General features: G+C 47.1%; 1 protein-coding gene across 1 annotated transcript in view; it reads left to right on the top strand.

Annotated features, from left to right (window-relative positions):
- The window catches only part of LOC139753817 (toll-like receptor Tollo), a 69,077-nt gene extending 57,220 nt beyond the window's left edge, over nt 1-11,857 (top strand). The window contains 2 exon segments of the mRNA XM_071670715.1: nt 6,657-7,439; nt 7,441-11,857. Of these exon segments, the coding sequence (XP_071526816.1) occupies nt 6,657-7,439; nt 7,441-10,836 (4,179 nt within the window). The 3' untranslated portion in view covers nt 10,837-11,857.
- Nucleotides 11,858-22,467: the final 10,610 nt, after the last annotated feature.

Here is a 22,467-nt window from a genome sequence, read left to right as displayed (position 1 = left end):
CCCCAGTTTTACATGGGGGCCAATGCTCGACTCTGAGGATATTAGCATGGGAAATACCATAAAAAAACGCCATAAAACTGCTTTATATATCCATTAGGGTGTTTTAATGTACAATGTTTAGGCCCACAAACCAGCCGGGCCCGTAGTAACTGCCCCTAACTCTACCTCAGACTACGTTAGGAGTTCATGCTAACTCTGCCTCAGTCTGTGCCACCAGTTCATGCTAACTCTACCTCACTCTACGCCACCAGTTCATGCTAACTCTACCTCAGTCTGTGCCACCAGTTCATGCTAAGTCTACCTCAGTCTGTGCCACCAGTTCATGCTAACTCTACCTCACTCTACGCCACCAGTTCATGCTAACTCTTCCTCAGTCTGTGCCACCAGTTCATGCTAAGTCTACCTCAGTCTGTGCCACCAGTTCATGCTAACTCTACCTCAGTCTGTGCCACCAGTTCATGCTAACTCTACCTCACTCTACGCCACCAGTTCATGCTAACTCTTCCTCAGTCTGTGCCACCAGTTCATGCTAACTCTACCTCAGTCTGTGCCACCAGTTCATGCTAACTCTTCCTCAGTCTGTGCCACCAGTTCATGCTAAGTCTACCTCAGTCTGTGCCACCAGTTCATGCTAACTCTCCCTCACTCTACGCCACCAGTTCACGCTAACTCTACCTCAGTCTGTGCCACCAGTTCATGCTAAGTCTACCTCAGTCTGTGCCACCAGTTCATGCTAACTCTACCTCAGTCTGTGCCACCAGTTCATGCTAACTCTTACTCAGTCTGTGCCACCAGTTCATGCTAACTCTACCTCAGTCTGTGCCACCAGTTCATGCTAACTCTACCTCAGTCTGTGGCACCAGTTCATGCTATCTCTACCTCAGTCTCTGTAAGCAGTTCACGCTAACTCTACCTCAAATTTTTATAGTTACTGTTTAACTTGCAGTGACTTGTTGGGGAAGATGTAATGGTCTTGTTGGGGAAGATGTAATGATCTTGTTGGGGAAGATGTAGAGGTCTTGTTGGGGAAGATGTAATGGTCTTGTTGGGGAAGATGTAATGGTCTTGTTGAGGAAGATGTAATGGTCTTGTTGGGGAAGATGTAATGGTCTTGTTGAGGAAGATGTAATGGTCTTGTTGGGGAAGATGTAATGGTCTTGTTGAGGAAGATGTAATGGTCTTGTTGGGGAAGATGTAATGGTCTTGTTGGGGAAGATGTAGAGGTCTTATTGGGGAAGTTAGAGAGGTCTTGTTGGGGAAGTTAGAGAGGCCTTGTTGGGGAAGCTGAAAAGGGCCAGTTGGGGGAGCTGGAAAGGCCTAGTTCGGGGAAGTTGGAGAGGCATTGTTGTGGAAGCTGGAGAAGCATTGTTGGGGGAAGTTGGGGAAGCATTGTTGGGATGCTGGAGAAGCATTGTTGGGGGAAGTTGGAGAAGCAGTGTTGGGGAAGCTGGAAAGGCCTTGTTGGGGAAGTTGGAGGGACTTTATTGGAGAAATTGAAGAAGCCTTGTCGAATGAGCAACGCTAGATCATATTACTTTATCTGTTCTTTTGTCACGTTTTGTGCGCCTGTTATTTCTCAGTTTATTCTGTCTGTCACACATAAGTTTTACGTGCGCGTCTGTTTACGAGCCTGTGTGGTCTATGTATTTTCATGAGTTTATGTCCTTTCTCTTTCTCTCTTTCTCTCACCACGTTTGCATATTTGAGCAGACTGGACACACCGAGGGTAAATATATGAAACACACACTCACACACTTAAGTACACCTCACCCACGCGCGTGCACGTACATACACATGCACACACACCCATTTATGGACGAACACCGAGGGAAGGATGTGGGCCGAATGCTGAGCCTAGGTTCGAACCCTAGCGGGCCCGTGATGATTTATGGTCGAAATGCTAACCATATACATACGGGGGCCCGTGTGTGTGTGTGTGTGTGTGTGTGTGTGTGTGTGTGTGTGTGTGTGTGTGTGTGCGTGCGTGTGTGTGTGTGTGTGTGTGTGTGTGCGTGTGTGTGTGTGTGTGTGTGTGTGTGTGTGTTCATACCTACGACATAAAACAGACACGTAAACAGAAATCTATGAGAAATAAATCGAACCTCGACGCTAAAATCGACTCCCCAAATTTTGGTTTAAAAATATTTCTGAGGTCGAATTATGAGAGAGAAAAAAAGTAAATAGACAAGAAAAAAAAAAGGCCTTGTAAGTCCAAAAGAGCCATTTATGCTAACTTCTCACAATTCCCTGAAGGCAATCAATTAAAGTTTATTAGCTAAGCGATAATTTGGACCTGTATTATGCTAAATCTCTCGGTACTGAATATATTTTGTGGTGCCCTTCACAAAAAAAAAAAAAAAAGGAGAGAAAAAAATAAGTTTGAACAATCATCGATGTGAATATAATGAAGAAAGTTTGAAAAAGTTCGTTTTAAAGTTTTAATTGTTCTTTATCTTTATGCTGGGAAATCGACTTTTGAGAAACTAATTCTTTTATACATTCATCTCGGCTCTGAGGGAGAGAGAGAGAGAGAGAGAGAGAGAGAGAGAGAGAGAGAGAGAGAGAGAGAGAGAGAGAGATGACATGAGACTCCACCGAGTGTCATATCTGATATCTTATCTCTGCCGTACGTTCAAGCGGGTCATGAGCCCAACGCCTGAGACATCGAGGGCGTCGAAACAAACGCCTCGTAGCGACTCCAGCCTCCCTCCCACACCCCATGCATTTCCTTGGGGGATTCTGACAACAGTGGTGGTGGTGGTGAGGCATCCCCACCAAACGTGGGGTTATCTCCACCAAACGTCCTGATAGGGTTATCTCCACCAAACGTACTGATAGGGTTATCTCCACCAAAAGTACTGAAGGGGGTTATCTCCACCAAACTTACTGTTGGAAGGTTATCCCCACCAAACGTCCTGACTGGGTTATCCCCACCAAACGTACTGTTGTAGGTGTTATCCTCACCAGACGTCCTGATAGGGTTATCTCCACCAAACTTACTGTTGGAGGAGGTTATCCCCAACAAACCTCCTGATAGGGTTATCTCCACCAAACATACTGTTGGAGTTGTTATCCCCACCAGACGTCCTGATAGGGTTATCTCCAACAAACGTACTGTTGGAGGTGTTATCCCCACCAAACGTACTGATAGGTTTATCTCCACCAAACGTACTGATAGGGTTATCTCCACCAAAAGTACTAAGAGGGTTATCTCCACCAAACGTACTGTTGGAGGTGTTATCCCCACCAGACGTCCTGCTGAGGGGATAACCCTATAATCCCCCTGATGAGGTACCTCCCTAGCGCTCCCTTGTGTCTACAGTGTGCTGAAAATTCCGAGGCAGAAACAGGAAAAAAAAATTGTCATCATCCAGTTCCATAAAGACCTTAAGTGACACAGAGACCACACGGACCCAAAGTCCAAGCGAGATGGTCTGGCCTTAACACTAAAGAAAAGAAAAAACGCAGTCCCCTTAAAACAACAGAAGAAATAGATAGCAAAGCAAAGGCTTTCCCTCCCCCCACTCTCTCTCTCTCTGGCAACACGCTGGAAGGAAAACAGGAAGAAAAAATACCTTGCAGGATTAATATGCCTGAAGGAAATGTTTACAGGAAAGTCATAAGGTAAAACAGAACATGAATATGTCGTGCATCCCATCGCCAACCACATGCATCCCTTCACTTTTTGTAGAAAAAAAAAAGAAAATGATAATAGTAATAATAAATAGTAGGGATAAATTTGAGCTCCAGCCTCTCCACTTATCATGCCTATATCATCCCTGATGTTGAAGAATGATACAATGATTCTTACTCTCTAAAAGCAGGTGACATGGGTTAATCTATATTGGTATGTTACCGCAACACAGTTAGGGAGAGATAAGTGTGTGAGAAGGTGGCATAATACACCACACTGCGTTATGATGATTAAATGAATTATTCAATACCGAAGAGTGACAAGGGATGATCAATCCTAATTTTCAAGTTATCAAGTGTGCTGCTCTGAACAACAATTTCTGGGAACTTAGTCCACGTTCCACGCATCAATAATGTTCTTGGTAAAGAAATTTTTCGTGCAGTCCAGATTCACTCAATGACCTCTCGTCCAATTTCTCTCGTTGGTAACGTTGGAGGTACCGTAAAGAAATTTTCCATATCGACGTTGTTGAACCTTTTGAACATATTAAAACATTCTATTAATTTGCCCCTGAGGCACCTCTTGCTGAGGGAGGACAAGTTTAATTCTCGCAGTCTATGGTTTGTTACGCAAGGAAGGAATCAATTTAGTCGCTCTTCGCTGCACCGCTTCCAATAAAAGAATATCTTTGCTTAAGTCGGGGGCTCAAAACTGTACCGCATATTCGAGGTGTGTTCTAAATAGAATCAGTTATAGCGACAATATCACACATCCTTGCTTTTGTACGTAAAGTTTCTGTTAATCAAATCTTAACATCCTATTTGCTTTCGTTTTAGCTTCATTGCAGATGGGAGAATTCGAAGTTACTGGAAAGAGTGACCCCCCTACATCTCTCAGACTAGGGGTGTCCTTTATCTTGTGGCGCATCAGTTCACATCCGAAATTTTTTGGTGAGGTTCCCTAGTTGTAACAGCTGACATTTACTGACGTCAAATGGCATATGCCATTTACTTGACTATTCAGCGATTTCATCTAAATCCTCTTGTAGTCTTATGGTCTTCGTCGACGTCTGTGTCATCTGAAAATATGGAAACTAGGCTACTTAGCTCCACGTTAACATCGTCAACATAAATGATGAAAAGTATAAGGCCCAAAGTACGGATCCCTGGGGCACCCCACTTGTCATGGGTGACCACGGTAATGATTTCTCACTCATTACGACTCTTGTTTCTCATCATGTGTCCAGGCTTCTACCCAATTTCCCATGCAACCAGTAATCCACAAGGCATGGAATTCAGGCATTAATTTAATCTAGGAGACTTTGTATAATGCTTTCTGGAGATCTGTGAGGCATGATCTGCAACCTTCAAATACCATGCTGTGTGTCATTGACCAGGCTGTGTTGTTCGAGGTAAGCTACGATCTTATCTTCCATAATCGACTCCAGAACTTTTGAGTACAATTGATTTGAGACGACTAGGACGGTAATTGCCCTGGCCATTAGCGGCTTCCCCTTTTTGTATACAGGCGTGACATCTGCGTCTCCACTGACAAGTGCGATTCTCGAGGGAATGACGTACTGATGAATCACATAATCTCTCAGGAAAGCCGATGATCATCAGTATGACGCATTCTGAGAATCCAACATCGCCACCTTCAGCAACCTTAGTAATGTCATACGTGAAGCAAGCATAGTGTATATTACATATACCTTATAATCAAAGTATCGCTATCACCTGTTATTGTGTCTATTGTAATCAAAGTATCGCTATTTCCTGTTATTGTGTCTATTATACTCAAAGTATCGCTACTTCCTGTTATTGTGTCTATTATAATCAAAGTATCGCTATCACCTGTTATTGTGTCTATTGTAATCAAAGTATCGCTATTTCCTGTTATTGTGTCTATTGTAATCAAAGTATCGCTATTTCCTGTTATTGTGTCTATTGTAATCAAAGTATCGCTATTTCCTGTTATTGTGTCTATCATTATCAAAGTATCGCTACTTCCTGTTATTGTGTCTATTATAATCAAAGTATCGCTATCACCTGTTATTGTGTCTATTAAAATCAAAGTATCGCTACTTCCTGTTATTGTGTCTATCGTAATCAAAGTATCGCTATTTCCTGTTATTGTGTCTATTGTAATCAAAGTATCGCCATTTCCTGTTATTGTGTCTATTGTAATCAAAATATCGCTATTTCCTGTTATTGTGTCTATTGTAATCAAAGTATCGCTATTTCCTGTTATTGTGTCTATTATAATCAAAGTATCGCTATTTCCTGTTATTGTGTCTATTATAATCAAAGTATCGCTATTTCCTGTTATTGTGTCTATTATACTCAAAGTATCGCTACTTCCTGTTATTGTGTCTATTATAATCAAAGTATCGCTATCACCTGTTATTGTGTCTATTATAATCAAAGTATCGCTATCACCTGTTATTGTGTCTATTAAAATCACAGTATCGCTATCACCTGTTATTGTGTCTATTATAATCAAAGTATCGCTATATATTTCCTGTTATTGTGTCTATTATACTCAAAGTATCGCTACTTCCTGTTATTGTGTCTATTATAATCAAAGTATCGCTATTTCCTGTTATTGTGTCTATTATACTCAAAGTATCGCTATCACCTGTTATTGTGTCTATTATAATCAAAGTATCGCTATCACCTGTTATTGTGTCTATTATAATCGAAGTATCGCTATTTCCTGTTGTGTCTATTATACTCAAAGTATCGCTATTTCCTGTTATTGTGTCTATTCCCTTTATTACAGACACCTTATACCAAGGTTTCTCTTCTTATGTATAAATCTTGTAGCTTCTCTTGTACAAGGATGATGTTATGACGTTTGTCATCGGTTGTTACTACATGTAATGTTGTCCATGATGTTCAGAGGTCTGAAAGGTGGCCGAGGGGTCTTTTGGCACTTGGGCATCATTTCAATGGTTCCTATGCCTGGAAGGTGCAGGTAAATGTGCCGCCAGTGTTCTCACCCACCTCCTCTTGTGTTCCAGGGCCTGGAAGGCGTGGAAGAACTAGCTATCCGGCGGTGCAAGTTGGACAGCCTGCCACCTGGGTCCTTGGCTAGCCTGAGCCGCCTGCGGCAGCTGGAAGTGACCACCCACAATGGAGACTGGGCGGCTCTGGCCATGGACGTTGCGGAGGGTTCGCTGTCGGCGTCCCTGGAACGCGTCTCCCTCGCTTACAACAATATCTGGACTCTCCCGCCGCGGGCCTTCTGCGGCCCAGCTGCCCTCCACCACCTGAACCTCTCCCACAACCGTCTGCAGGACGTGTTAGAGCTCGGGTTTGCGGACCAGCAGCTGCTGGACGCCCTCAGTCTCAACATGTCCAACACGAGTTTTAGTAATCACTCTTCAGGGTTCGTCACCATGGACGAGGAAGTGGGTGCGGAAGACGGGTGTGGCCACGCCCTCCAGGAACTAGTCCTGGACCACAACAACCTCGTACGGCTTCCTCCTGGCAGTTTCCGCACGCTGGGCGGCCTCAGGGAACTCCATCTACGTAATAATGATATCCGACTTATAGCGAGTGAAGCCTTTAGAGGGATGGAAGCCTTACAAGTGCTATATTTATCTAACAATCATATTATCGCCCTACAGAATGGTACTTTCTTTGAAAACGTCGCCTTAGAGAGAATTTACCTCAACAATAACTCACTCAGTGCGCTGAATCCGGGTGTATTCAATGGTTTAAATAAACTACAAGTGTTAGACCTCTCAGACAATAAGCTTTACCTAGACAGTAGCCACGATGACCTGTTTAAGGGTCTGCGTCCGCCTAGTGATTCTCGACATCTCCCGTAACGCTCTGACCACCATCACCCATCTCCTCCTTCGCGACCTGACCTCACTCCAGCGTCTCGACCTCTCTCACAATACCATCCAGAGTCTCGAGGATGACAGCTTCACCTCCCTCTCGAACCTGTACGCTCTCGACCTCTCCCACAACCTAATCCTTAGTTTGAGTGAGAGCAGCCTGAGAGGTCTTGTAGGTCTGAGTCTTCTCCATCTGACCAACAATTCTCTGATTGAGATCCACTCTCACGCCCTCCGTCACAGCTCCAACCTGAAGGAGGTGTTCCTCGGAGAAAATCGCCTGCTGACCATCTCGACTGCTCTGGAAAATCTTTCCTTCTTGAAGATTCTGGACGTGAGCCGGAACGAGATCGTCAGCATCCAGCCGTTTCTTTTTGGCGGGATCGGAAATCTAGAATTTCTGAATATCAGTCACAACAAGATAAATGGTATTTCTCAGGGCTCCTTCGCCGGGCTTGTCTCTCTGAAGATGTTAGATCTAACGGACAACCAGATAAGGACGCTGAGTGAAGGTTCTTTCGACGGCGTCCCCGGCATGAGACACCTAACGCTGGCTAGGAATGAACTGAGTGATATCAACGGAGTCTTCGCTGGCCTGGAGCACCTGCAGACTCTGGACGTGTCTGAGAACAACATAAGGATGTTCGACTACGCCTTCATCCCCAGGCAACTCATTAACCTAAATTTGAAAAGGAACAAGATCGAACAACTCGGGAACTTCTTCAAGGTCCACAGTGTCTTGACATTGGAGGTTCTCGACGCGAGCTTCAATTCCATCAGAAGATTAACTGAGGTCTCGCTACCGAACACGATAAGAAAAGTTATTCTACATAATAACAACATTAGTCGCATTTTACCAAATACTTTCCGGGACAAAGTCAATCTACAGGAGCTAGATCTCCGGATGAACGTCCTACAAAGGCTGAACCCGAAGTCCATTAGCGTACAAGGTACTATTGAAAACCACTTCAGTGCACAGGTAACCTTGGCTGGTAATCCCTTCGTGTGTGACTGCGAGATGGAATGGCTGTATGGATCATCCGGGATACCCATTACGACCCCCGAGGCTACCGAAGTCATATACTTGCAACCTCGCGTTGACGACCTCGCCCAGGTAACCTGCACTCTCACCCACTCTCGTGGCGGGCGTTCCGTGACCACTCGTGTCTTGGACACGTCCCCCGAGAATTACCTCTGCCCATATGCTACTCACTGCTTCGCCCTCTGCCACTGCTGTGATTTCATCGCCTGTGACTGCCAGATGAAGTGTCCCGACGCCTGCTCCTGCTTCCACGACGACACTTGGTCCATGAACCTCGTGGACTGCTCGGGCGGCCACTTGGACCGCCTCCCGGATCGAGTGCCCATGGATGCGACGGTAGTTCTCCTGGACGGCAACAATCTCCAAGTGCTTCATGCTCACCACTTCATCGGCCGACACAGCATCCAGCAACTCTTCCTCAATAATTCCCAAATCCAGACCCTTCAGAACCGCACTTTTCACGGGCTTACTTCGTTGCGCATACTACACCTGCAAGACAATATGATCGTTCAATTGAACGGCTTCGAGTTCTTTGGCCTCCATCGGCTCAAAGAACTTTACCTCCAGAATAATCGTCTCTCCTTTGTGAACAACGCTACTTTTCTGGGACTAAAGAGCTTAGAGATCTTGAGAATAGACAATAACTTTATCATAGATTTCCCTGTGTGGCTCCTCAGCAACAACCGCTATTTAGCCAGCGTCTCGCTGGCCAACAACCCGTGGGATTGTGACTGTATGTTTGTTGAAGCTTTACGGAAATGGGAGACCCTGCAGCCACACCTCTTGTTGGATCCTGAGGAAGTCTTCTGTGTGGACGGTGACTCAGGTCTGGTAGGACCCAGCATAGTCCTGCCGGAGTTCTCCTGTACGAAGGGTCAACAGAGAGTCACACAGTATCAGTTCGGTCAGCAGCAGCTGCCCTTCCTGGCCGGTGGCCTGTGTGGGGGTGTTGCCCTTATCAGTGCCTTGGTGGTGGTGGCCATGCTCGTGGCCCGCAGGAGAGCAGCCGCAGCCAACAAGCTGGGAATAACCAGCCCTCCGTCATACTGCCAGGAGGAGGACGGGAAGGTCTTCGACGCCTACATCAGCTACAGCGCCAACGATGCCAGTTTTGTGCGTGACATCCTAGCGACCAAACTGGAGAACAGCTGCCCGAGCTACAAGCTCTGCCTCCACTCCAGGGACTTCAGCGAGAACAGTCGCCTCTCGGAGTTCATCACGCAGTCGCTCAACTTCAGCAGAAGGACCATCGTCGTCCTTTCCAAGAACTACATAGACAATGAGTGGAAAAATGCCATATTCAAGAAAGCTCACGTCGACGGGCTCAAGGAAAGTGACGTTAATGTCGTTGCCATATACTACGATAATGTATCCTACTCATCCTTTGACGCCGATTTAAAGGCAGTGATAAGAAAAAGTTCAAAGCTTCGCTGGGGAGACAAAAACTTCTGGAAGAAGTTAGTGGAGGCGATGCCGCAGAGGCAGACATACACCGGACTACCGGTCTACGTGTCCGACAACTCGTACAAGTCGTCGACGCTGCCGTCCCTCGTGCCCCCATCGTCTCTACCACTCCCATCCTCCTCCTCCGTCCTCACCTCCACCACGGGCCTCACCACGCCCTCGGAAATTGACCGCAGGGCCTCCTACCTGCCGGAGCCCCCGGCCACGTACAAAGCACCGCCCCCACCGCGCCCCTGCTACTCCCCGCCCCCTGCGTGCGACTACATCGTGATGCAGGGGCGGGACTGTCGGGACCCACACTGCACGTGTCGCCGCCACTCACATGCTGCCTACACCTACGTCGACGGCGATAATTCGTCCCTTCACACATACACCTCCCTGGAGCCCTTCACTGGCCCCAGCCCTCACCACGCCCCCACCCACCTCTCCCGCCCGCCTTCCCCTACCAGTGACCACTACAGCGTTATCGACGCCCCCATCAGGAGGACAGTCCGGGCCAGCAAACGCAAGAAGCGGCGGCCTCTGAGCCAGACGTGCCCGCCGCCCACCAGGGAGGAGGATGAGGAAAAGTGTAGCGTCTCACAGGACGCGGCCGGCGACCAGCCTCCCTGCGGCACCTTCCGCCGCACCAAGAGTCTGAGACTGACCCGCGGCGCCGGCGACAAGCACAGCGACTACTCCACAGACCACTCGAGCGACCGCTCCAGCGGCAGGTCCTACGACCACTCGGTGACGTCAGCTGGTGGCGGTGGCGGTGGAGGAGGAGGAGGAGGAGGAGGGGTAGAACCCACGCTGTACATGGGTCTGGTGGACTGCCCTCCCCAGGGCACCGAGGAGTGCTTCGTCTAGTCCATCCCTGGGAGGACTGTGTATTTGCTGTGACGTCGTCAACATAAGAGACGTTCAGGCATGTTCCCAGGAGATGTGATAATAAGTCCTGGTCAATATTGATGTCACTCGTACATGCTGCCTGCGAACAGGAGGCCACGAGACCTGTGTGTCCCCCGCACCTCTCACAACCACCTCCCCCTTCCCTCACCCCGGCGAGTGCGTCCCACCACGCCCCCACCTCCTCCTCCACCTCTACAACTACCCAGTATCAGGCGCGTCTCACTCACATTATCACAAGAGTGTGTTGACCTAACCGTCCCGTTGACTGTAAAAGTCACCAGTGATTGCATATATAATGTATTTAAATACTCTCAGATTTTTTTTTTTGTTTTATATATATATATATCTTGGGGGGAATATATGTTTCAGTATTACACGAGGGAAGGAAGGCAGTAACTGTCAATGGGGGAAAACTGTCGCAACTTTGTAGACTGTTGAGGGAGAGAGAGAGAGAGACAGAGAGACAGAGACAGAGAGACATACACACACACACACACACACACCACCACCACCAGCACTAGCTGAGGTCGCCGAGTCTGGTGGTCCGGATCATCATCCCGTGACGGACGCTACCGGCGAGTTGCAGAGCCGGTCACGGACGCGGAACTACTGCAACCAGTAGCCCCGGGCTCCTCCTCGCTACCACCATCCGTCTCACGCGAGATATATCAAGTTGTTGGTGTCAGGAGAAAGAACCGGGGCGTCTACTCTGACGATACCAGGAAGAAGGAGGAGCTGAATTTCGGCTTTCCAGAAACCCTTTTGCCTTCTATTGTTTCTTAGGGTTGCTACATGTGAGGGACTTCAGAGTGTGTGGGTGAGAGAGAACGAGAAGAGGTACGGCAAACGTGAAACTGATTCCATCAGTTCAATATTCCTTCGTGGAATTCTCTGATATCACGATTTCTACTTTCTATTGGTGTGTAAAGCAAATATATATATATATATATATATATATATATATATATATATATATATATATATATATATATATATATATATATATATATACATGTATATATATATATATATATATATATATATATATATATATATATATATATATATATATATATATATATATATATATATACACCGTCAATAACAAGGTATTTTTGTGAAAGGTTTTAGGATGGTCCTGGGGCCCTAACGCTCTCGTCCAAATCTAAAGTAAACTCTTGAAGGAAAAAAAAATATGACTTTAGCCCACAAAGAGGCAGATGAGAGTAGATTTATAGAGAGTGTCACTACCACCACATCACACCCAGTGTATCCTGAGTACGTGAACTTCAAAAGGATCCAGTATAGAGCCATATCTTGCACACCTAAATGATTGTATTCCAGGCAGTGTCTACAGTACTCTCCCCCCACGCAAGGTGTCTAGTCTGGAGCTGGAAAGCCCACGTGATACGCGACCGCGTCTGGAGCAGTGGCTGGATGGTGGCAACATGGCTTGTTGATCTGGACCAATTCTGGACTACTGTGTATCATCTTGTACCCGCCGCGCCTTGTAACTTCTTGTGCCTATTTGTATCCTTTTTGTATCATTATGTACCCTCCTGCCTCCTGCCGCCAACCTGCACCCTTCCCCATCCTTCGTTAAGTGTTCTGTATCCCCCTGTATCCCGCTGTACCGACACAATCACATCCTTTTGGAAGACTGTATCCCTTTCTTGAATACTTCAGTGTGCCCTATGTTTTCCCACTGCACCTTTTCTTTTGTGTCGTAAGACCCACCTGTACGCTGTGGAGCCTCCTGTTCCTGAGTGTATCCGTTTGCGTATTTTGCATCACAGGTGTTCTCAAAGGTACGCACCTGTGTTACTCTCCATTATCTGTGCTGTTGTGCAGCCCCCCCCCCCCGTCTCTCTCTCTCTCTCTCTCTCTCTCTCTCTCTCTCTCTCTCTCTCTCTCTCTCTCTCTCTCTCTCTCTCTCTCTCTCTCTCCATGGATTCAAAGCACAGTTGAATTCTCACGTCCATAATGGCTTCGCTTCTCACAGTCTTAAAAGTTTACACCCTTACCAGTCAGTCAACACCCACATCATCTATTTTGATCGCTGACCAGAGCTCCTACACACACACGCACACACACACACACATACACACACACACACACACACACACACACATATACACAAACCCACTTAGGATCTGTAAATAATTTCCTGCATTTTTTTTCCCCCAGTCAGTCACACTTTAAGCGTTGAGTTTGATAGTATCTGACAGGTGACTGCTTCGGATGCGCCTCTTTCATCCGACAATACAATCATTTACGGGCAAAAAAGATAACCATTGTGTTTACCCATTGTCACAGATTTATCGACATGTTTGCGTCAAGAAACTGTGCGCAATTTAGTTTCATTCAATGGAACTCGTGAATTCCTGTTATTTTTAATATTGCTCTTGTGTTTCACCCGTGTCTTTGTGGTATAAATAACAGGCATGCGGGAACCCGCCATTTATTACGGTTTCATCAATTGATGAGTTTAGATGGAATGGGCTGGTTATGTTTTGTTACATATTCAGGAGAAATACGTTTTCTTATCACTGTTGCATGACTGAGACAGTGTATGACTACGAGTGAATGACGATGATTGTATGACAACGACAGTGCGTGACAGTTACGACCTAAGACTGTGACAGTGTATGACCACGAGTGCATGACGATGATTGTATGACAACGACAGTGCATGACAGCTACGATCTAAAAGACTGTGACAGTGTATGACTACGAGCGCTTGATATTGACTGTATGACAACGACAGTGCATGAAAGTTACGATCTAAGACTGTGACAGTGTATGACTACGAGTGCATGACGATGATTGTATGACAACGAGTGCATGACAGTCACGGTCAAAGACTGTGACAGTGTATGACTACGAGCGCTTGACATTGACTGTATGACAACGACAGTGCATGAAAGTTACGATCTAAGACTGTGACTGTATGACTACGAGTGCATGACGGTGATTGTATGACAACGACAGTGCATGACAGTTACGGTCAAAGACTGTGATAGTGTATGACTACGAGTGCGTGACATTGACTGTATGACAACGACAGTGCATGACAGTCCCTGTCTAAGACTGTGACAGTGTATGACTACGAGTGCATGACGATGACTGTATGACAACGACAGTGCATGACAGTCACGATCTAAGACTGTGACAGTGTATGACCATAACAACGTTATAACAACAACAATGGATGACAGCGACCGAGCATAGACTGAAATGTACCATCATGCATCAGGAATACACACACCTTCACACATGCGTTTGTTTTTTTTTGTATGCATGAAAACATAAATAAGGGAGACAGATACATACACACGATCGCATGTATACGTATATTCAAAAACACGTACGAACACGAACGCAGGCAAACACCTACACACACACAAACAGACAGACAGACCGATGTATTCAGAGCCCTGGCTGGGGCTCTGGGCAGACACTACCGCAAAAAAAAGGAATATCTGTTGCCCTGGATGTAATGAAGCGGCCTGGGACACACACACACACACACACACACACACACACCCACATTTCAGATGTGCTGGCAAGTTCATCACTCGCAGCTCGTGTTTACATCCTCGCCTTCACCCGACGGGGGGGTAGAACCCCCCCGGAAGACCCGCATCACAGAGGGACTCTTCGGCGCCAAAGGGAGGAGGAACCTGCGAAGTCTGTCTCGAGCCTCTTCGCAGGCTGCTGCGTTCTCCAACCTCTCCGTCAGCCTCTCCCCCTCCGATAGGGTTCCCCTGTCTCATGACGGTCCGTCTGCTTTCGCAGTTCCTTATTTACCTTTCCCTACAGTGGCGCCCTTTGCTCTACCGGCGTCTCCATCAGGTGGGTTGGTGGTTGCCGCCAGGGGAGGGGGGGTCATCAAGGCCGTCGAAAAAAATCTAAATCACCTCCTTCAGGTGTTTAGGATAACAACTCTACGACCATAAACGCTGACGGCCACAAAGACCCAAACACACCAAAGTACCCAAACCACAGTCAAGGTTATATCGTTTTCTTTGCGGTATTTACACCCTCTTCATTCCCCCTTGTTCCACACGTCATCCTCCCCTTCCCTTCCCTTCTACCTCACGTCACTCAGTCAATTCCCCTTATTGGTTCCACTTCTTCCCTCACCACAGTAAACCTCCCCTTATTTTTTCTAAAAGACCGCCTCAGTCTCTCGCCCACCACGGGACGACACTCCCAGATCCTATGACTCTCACACTCGAAGGACCGACAACACAGCAACCTCGTCCCACACTTTCTATATTGTGATATGGGTTTGAATATGTGAATAATGGTATCCCGTGTCGTGGCCTCCGAGTTTTATCGAGTTCAAAACTTTTCATATATATCTCTCCCCCACCCCCAACCATCCTCCTTTTTTTTTTTTTTTTTTTGGAAGGCTTCATACTCGCTTAAACATTGAAGAAATCACGCTCCACTGCACCACTCACATTCACTGAGATCTACCACAGTCCTTTATCTTTCTCTTTCTCCCAAGGTGTCCTACAGCTTTATCATACATTTGCTCTCAGTTCCCAAACACTTGCTTCTCCTTCCTCTGCATGACGTCAACCACGTCTACTCCTCCCAGGCACAGCTTCGGCAGGTCTTACCTCATTCCCTCACCTCGTCCCATCGCCTCCCCAGATCACATCTTGCCACCCTGGCCTGCTTTACCGTCTCGCCAACCCCACCCCGCCAGGCTCCCACCAACTCTGCCCTAACGGTGTATAAAAGTCTAGTCAAACCATCAACGTGTAATACTGAACTGAATGTTTAACAGACATGTACTTGTGTATTTTTCTATACAAAATAAATAAAAAACCACTACATGACTTTTCTTTGTAAACCCTGAGACGTGGTAAATGGTTGTCTTGATTGTTTATGGATGTCTTTGAATTTTGTCTTTAGACTTTCACACACACACACACACACACACACACGCAAATGTGTGTGTGTGTGTGTGTGTGTGTGTGTGTGTGTGTGTAGCATAAGAACAACCAACAACCAGGATTTACACTGATAGAAAAATATGAAAATGTAAAGACAAGACGATAAAGATAAAAAAAAATCTCTCCCTAATACTGTATTACGGTCACTTGACACTGTCACTACACACTACAGTGTCCGGAGTCGCTACACAATACACTGGCACTACACACTACAGTGCCGGGAGTCGTCGCTATACACACTACACTGGCGGACACGAGACAGGGGCCTCACCAGGTGGCCTTCCACTTGCCCCAACTCCCAGCGTAGAAGAACAAGGCAGAGAGAGATATTCAACGTAACACACTCACCACAAGTCCTCAGACGCGGCCAGAACACCTGACCACTGCTGACCGGATGTACAGATGCGTCTTCGGTGGGCAGCACCAGCAGTAGCAGTCGCTAAGGTGAGGTAATACCTTCTCTTGGTTCGCTCCTTCCTGTAAATATTCAAATATCAGGTACAACATTCAAATATCAAGTACAATATTCAAATATCAGGGACAATATTCTGCGTCAGTTACTGGGAGTGTCTCCCGGTAAAACGCGACGCTATTTGCACCTCATCTTCACACAGTACATGCATAACTCACCTTTAAAAAAACCAAAAGCGAATAATGCCATCACTACTGAACTGGTATCTGCAAACATCTGAATCAACCAAATGAGTATAAGTTTTCCAACTCTATTTCTACTCGAGACCCAACACGACATTATAGCAGCTGAATCCTTCTTGATTATAACAGCGATAGCAAAACGTGCGATCACGTCAGTAATCATTCTGTCTGGCGAACTGTGATGTAGGCGTCTGTCTTCGGCGGGATCCTCATATCACAACACTGCAATTACTGCAGGCGAAGAACGTGTCTAATATGCACCTGAAACGTCGTTCGCCTTGCAACATGGACACGACGAGGACGGTACGACCCTTGAGCACGATAGTGCGACCCTTGAGCACGATAGTAGGACCCTTGAGCACGACCGTACGACCCTTGAGCACGACCGTACGACCCTTGAGCACGACCGTACGATCCATGAGCCCGACAGTACGACCCATGAACACGACGGTACGATCCTTGAGCACGAGGGTACGACCCTTGAGCACGACAGTACGACCCTTGAGCACGACAGCACGACCCTTTACATATCATGGCATAACCCTTGACCGGACTCCTATGGGTCAGGTAAAAATGGCGAGGCATGGTGCGCAAGGATCGTACCGTTGTGCTCAAAGGGGTTAAAAATTAGTCCCCGTGACCCGCATTTGACCCTCAGGTGACCTCTGATATAACAACATTCCAACGTGAGGGAGCGGACAGCCAGCCCGCCGGCAAACTTCGCGCCATGACGACCATCATGACCGCCATTTACCGGAATTGTGTTGGAAGCCTTCACGGCGCCGTGCATTAGCTCGGAACGTGGGTTCGAAACCCCTCTGACACAGCGTCACCCAGCACCCGGAATATGGGATTTGAGGCGCCGACGACGGTAGAATATCAGAACACACACACACACACACACCCGACGTGTGTGAGGAGGGGGTCTGAAGCCCCTCACGGCACATCATCGCTGACCTCAGACAATGGATTCAAAGCTTCCCTCGGCTTGTTGTCACTGCTGCAGGGACATGGCTTCGAACCTCGCCGGGAAGAGTCATCAAGCCAGGAAACTGGTTCAAAAACCCTCCCTCTCTTCACCCCCGCGCCTTATCACCGATCCGATGTTGGGATCCAGGTAACGCGTGATGCGTAAATCGCGTACATCATCTTGCGTACATCATCTTGCGTACATCATCTTGCGTGCGTTGGGAGAGCGAGTCCGTCACCACCACTCCCACCTGTCACCTCTAGGGGGGAAAAAAAAACTACAGTGAGGCTTTGGTTGGTGGAGGATGGCGACCGGGGGGGATGTGGAGACCCGTGGCTTAATGAAGGAGCATCTGTCCATCAGAACCCGCTATACGGAGGTCGGTCGGCCAATACCAGGAGACAAAGTCTTTAACATTAAGTGTACTTAACGGCGTAGAAGCAATTGAGTTGGCTCTTGGAGCGAGTGGACTCGGGGAGTTCGAAGTACACTTATCGTCCAGCGGATCCGTTATCTCCTAAAGGGAGAGATAAGGTCAAGTGACGCCGACTATCGATAAACTATAGCCCGGTAAAAGTGTAGTACAAGAAGTTTGGACCCAGTAGGACCCAGCTGTGACCCTCTTGTGTCCGAGTATTGTACCCACTGTACGCTCCACGCTGCCCTCCACCTACCCCTCGCCTCCACCTATGCTCTCACCAAAATGCTTCATTCATGTAGCTTTAGACAATTAAAGATTTCATAGCTATACAAAAAAAAAAAAGGGAAACGTGACGAGAATGATAAATGTTATTGGTGATGGCCTCTGGTAGATGTAGACATCTGTGGAGGCCCAGGGACACGTTAGAGGACAGAGCGAGGGAGTTCATGTCCCACGGGAAATATAATGTCATACAAAATGAGCAGGAATGAGCGGCGGTCCTGTGGCAGGGAGGGGAAGGGAAGAACACACGTCAAGAGACGGAACTGGTCTTGTGTTAGTCAGCACAACACTCGTCTCAAATATCTCATCAAGAAACACAGATTTGTGGACGTCAGGCAACCCTGAGAATAGCTTACCCGCGAACTGCCACAACACACCGATGGATATATTCATTTCTACACATGAATATACGTACACACCACCGCTAGTTTGTGTAAACAAATGTGATGCGCCGCGAGCAAGAACTCGTCAACAGTTGTAAAAGAAAATTCATTTACCTTTCCTCATATGTCGTAGCCAAAACAAACCGAGTCATATTAAATCATGATAACACTATATCTGAGCGACACCCCACCCTCACCCTCCTCCTCCCCCTCCGAACGTCACGGAGTAATAACAGTTGTAACGCGTGTCGCCAAAGGGGAGTAACAGAATACATGTATTCAACGCCAACTGTGTAACACACGCGGGGTTTGTTATGGATCTGTTTAATGTCAGCTCGGCAAACTATTGTTCTACAGTGCGCCATGAAATGTTACGAAAACTATATATATATATATATATATATATATATATATATATATATATATATACACACACACACACAGTGTACAGAACGAGTGAGAAAGAGACAGAGAGAGACAGAGAGACTTTGCCAACTCGTGGTTACACCAAGAGTGAAAAGCTAACTTTGGCGAGGTTGTATCATCGGGATATAATCCCCTTTCCCTGCTACGGATTACTGCGCAGCCTTTAAGCTGCAGGAACCACCGGCGAAGGGGTTTTATCTCTCTCTCTCTCTCTCTCTCTCTCTCTCTCTCTCTCTCTCTCTATATATATATATATATATATATATATATATATATATATATATATGACGAGGAAACACGAGTGAAAAACTCGCCCTTTAAAACACAAACAGTGATCACACACACACACACACACACACACACACACGCGGACACATGGAGAGAGAGAGAGAGAGAGAGAGATAGCACAACGAAATACCTTCCTCCCCCCAGGGTGAACAGCTGCTTTTATAATAGACCCACGACCTGCTTCCTATCCATGATGGCACCACACTCCGGGGCCGTCCGTCTGTGATACGACTGAACCCCGAATCATGTCTCACTGGGACAGTTCACGCCTTCATTAATGAATACACAACTGTAGATTAACCATGGTAATAAAACTGATTAAAATGATCAATTACTCGCTTAAGTTATCGTGACAGGCTCTCTCGGCGGGCCCCCCCCCCCCCTTTTCCACACATACCCTCCCTCCCTCCGTGGATGACGGCGCCCTCCCACACCCTGAGCCGGGACCAGTGCACTGAGGTCATGTTGATAGCCCGCCCCGCCCACCGCTCCACGCTGGCCTCTCCAGCTGACACGCCCGTGACCAACTACAGAGCAGGGAACGTCAAGATACTTCACACTTACAATAAACGAATCAATTAACATCCTTTATATGCAATAGAGAAATTAACATCCTTTACATGCAATAGAGAAATCAACATCCTTTACATGCAATAGAGAAATCAATTAATATGTAATTTATTGTTTACTGCCTGCCAAGGCTTTCCATCTAAATGATGTATGTATAAATTCAATATGAAAAGAGATGTATAGTGATATGTATTACTCTCGAGAGACAAGACATCCCCATGAGCATAGCGTGAAGTATCGGTACAACATGACCACTCGTCCCAAATGGTACCACGTAACAGTTCGATGTTCACATTCACATCCAGAGTCGAGAAAAAAGAAGCCTCATTAATCCTGCTAATTAATCCGTTACTATTATTCATCAAGAACAGCAGCACGAGTGATTAAGAGGTAACATGGTGTCCTCCTGGACCACGAGTTCTGCACTAGGTCTGCTGCATCATGTCTGTTGCACTATGACTGCTACACCATGACTGCTGCACCATAGCTGCTACACCATGACTGCTGCACCATAGCTGCTACACCATGACTGCTACACCATAGCTGCTATATCATAGCTGCTGCATCATGTCTGTTGCACTATAGCTGCTGCACCATGACTGCTGCACCATAGCTGCTGCACCATGACTGCTACACCATAGCTGCTATATCATAGCTGTTGCACCATAGCTGCTGCACCATGACTGCTGCACCAAGGCTGCTGCACACCACCCACAGGACTGCCACGTCCCACTGGCCATGTTGTTCCTCATAACCGCGCACGTCTCCAGCAATACCAAACAAATGGAATTCCATGAATAATACATCCTCACTATAAATAATGATAATAAGAAGAAACTTCTCAGACATTAGCATAAAATATCTGTGTTTCACCTCACGGGTAAGGAGAATGATATACCATTATGGCTGAGAATTGGGTCAGAGAGTCAGCCTTCCGATCGATGGATTCTTAATAACAAATATAAGAAAAAGACGTGGACGATTCAGTTTGCCGGACGACATTTCGAAACAATGGATGGGACGGACGCCTTTCACGGAGACGTCCTTCGTGGGGAGAGAGAGAGAGAGAGAGAGAGAGAGAGAGAGAGAGAGAGAGAGAGAGAGAGAGAGAGAGAGAGAATGATATACCGTGTGGTGTATCCAGAGATGCCAGGGGGGCTCTGAATGGTGTACAGATGCTGAGGTCTTAAAGAGACGATATTCCAGATGGCGCAAGTTGGTTCAAAATAGAATGATCTGTCTCGTTGAAACTCCTCTTCCTCTTCTCTCTCTCTCTCTCTCTCTCTCTCTCTCTCTCTCTCTCTCTCTCTCTCTCTCTCTCTCTCTCTCTCTCTCTCACACACACACACACAGAAACGGAGAAAAATAGATGAATACACACCAAGCCAGGCTGGACCCTGGTACACCAGGAGGGTCTGTGGGCCTGGCCGAGTTCTCCTTCCCTCCCTCCCTGGGTTCGTCTGAAGGTGTAGCGCTCCCGGTTGCCTTACCTTCCTTCCCACACCTGCCGACAATTACCACCTCGATCGTGGGCTAATCAGACCCCAGGGGTCGAGGTGGAACGGGGGCAAGGCGGCCTCTCTCCCTCCCCAGAGCGGGGTGGGAGATGAGGTGGGAAGGGAGGGGCCAAAAGTGAAAGTAAACGAGGTGAGTCGTTCTTAATTCTGACTGCCTTCCTCTCCCTCTCAACCTCTCCACCACCACCACCCCAAGGGCTCTTTGTCTGTGGTGATGGAGGCGGGGAGGAGGAGGACATCGTGGTGGAGAGGGGGAGGTCGTCGTAGTGGTGGAGACGGGGAGGAGGTCGTGGTGTTGGTGGTAGTGCTGGCTGTACTGTGGTGATCACACTGGCATAAAGAAAGGCTTGATGGCACAGGTGGTGATCATGACAGGTGTCCAGGTGGTGGCGAAGGCTGCAGGCGGCGGTGGCGGTGGTTAAGGGGGGTACCAGTGGCGGTGTTTTGTGGTTAAGAGGTACCACTTGTGGTGATGTCTGCGGCTAGGGGTACCACTGGTGGCGTTTTTTGTCCCGAGTACCAGTGTTGGTGTTTGTGGTGAGAGGCACCAGTTGTGGTATTTTTTGTGGCTCTCCTCTCTCTCTCTCTCTCTCTCTCTCTCTATATATATATATATAATTTTATATATATATATATATATATATATATTTATGAAGGAAACACGGTGAAAAACTCGCCCAAAAACACAGTGATACACACACACACAACACACCGGAAACATGGAGAAGAGAGAGAAGAGAGAGAGAGAGAAGAGAGAAGAGAGAGAGAGAAAAGGAGAGGAGAGAGAAGAGATAGCACAACAAAAATACCTTCCTCCCCCAGGGTGAACAGCTGTTTTCTAAAAATAGACCCACGACCTGTTTCCCTATCCATGATGGCACCACACCCCGGGGGCCGTCCGTCTGTGATACGACTGAACCCCGAATAATGTCTCACTGGGACAGTTCACGCCTTCATTAATGAATACACAACGTAGATTAACCATGGTAAAAAACTGATTAAAATTATCAATTACCGCTTAAGTTTTTCGTGACAGGCTCTCTCGGGCGGGCCCCCCCCCTTTTCCAACATACCCTCCCCCCTCCGTGGATGACGGCGCCCTCCCACA

The sequence above is a fragment of the Panulirus ornatus genome, chromosome 15 (genome assembly GCF_036320965.1).
Source record: "Panulirus ornatus isolate Po-2019 chromosome 15, ASM3632096v1, whole genome shotgun sequence".
NCBI classification, from domain to species: Eukaryota; Metazoa; Arthropoda; class Malacostraca; order Decapoda; family Palinuridae; genus Panulirus; species Panulirus ornatus.
This window is presented reverse-complemented; position numbering and strand designations above follow the sequence as displayed.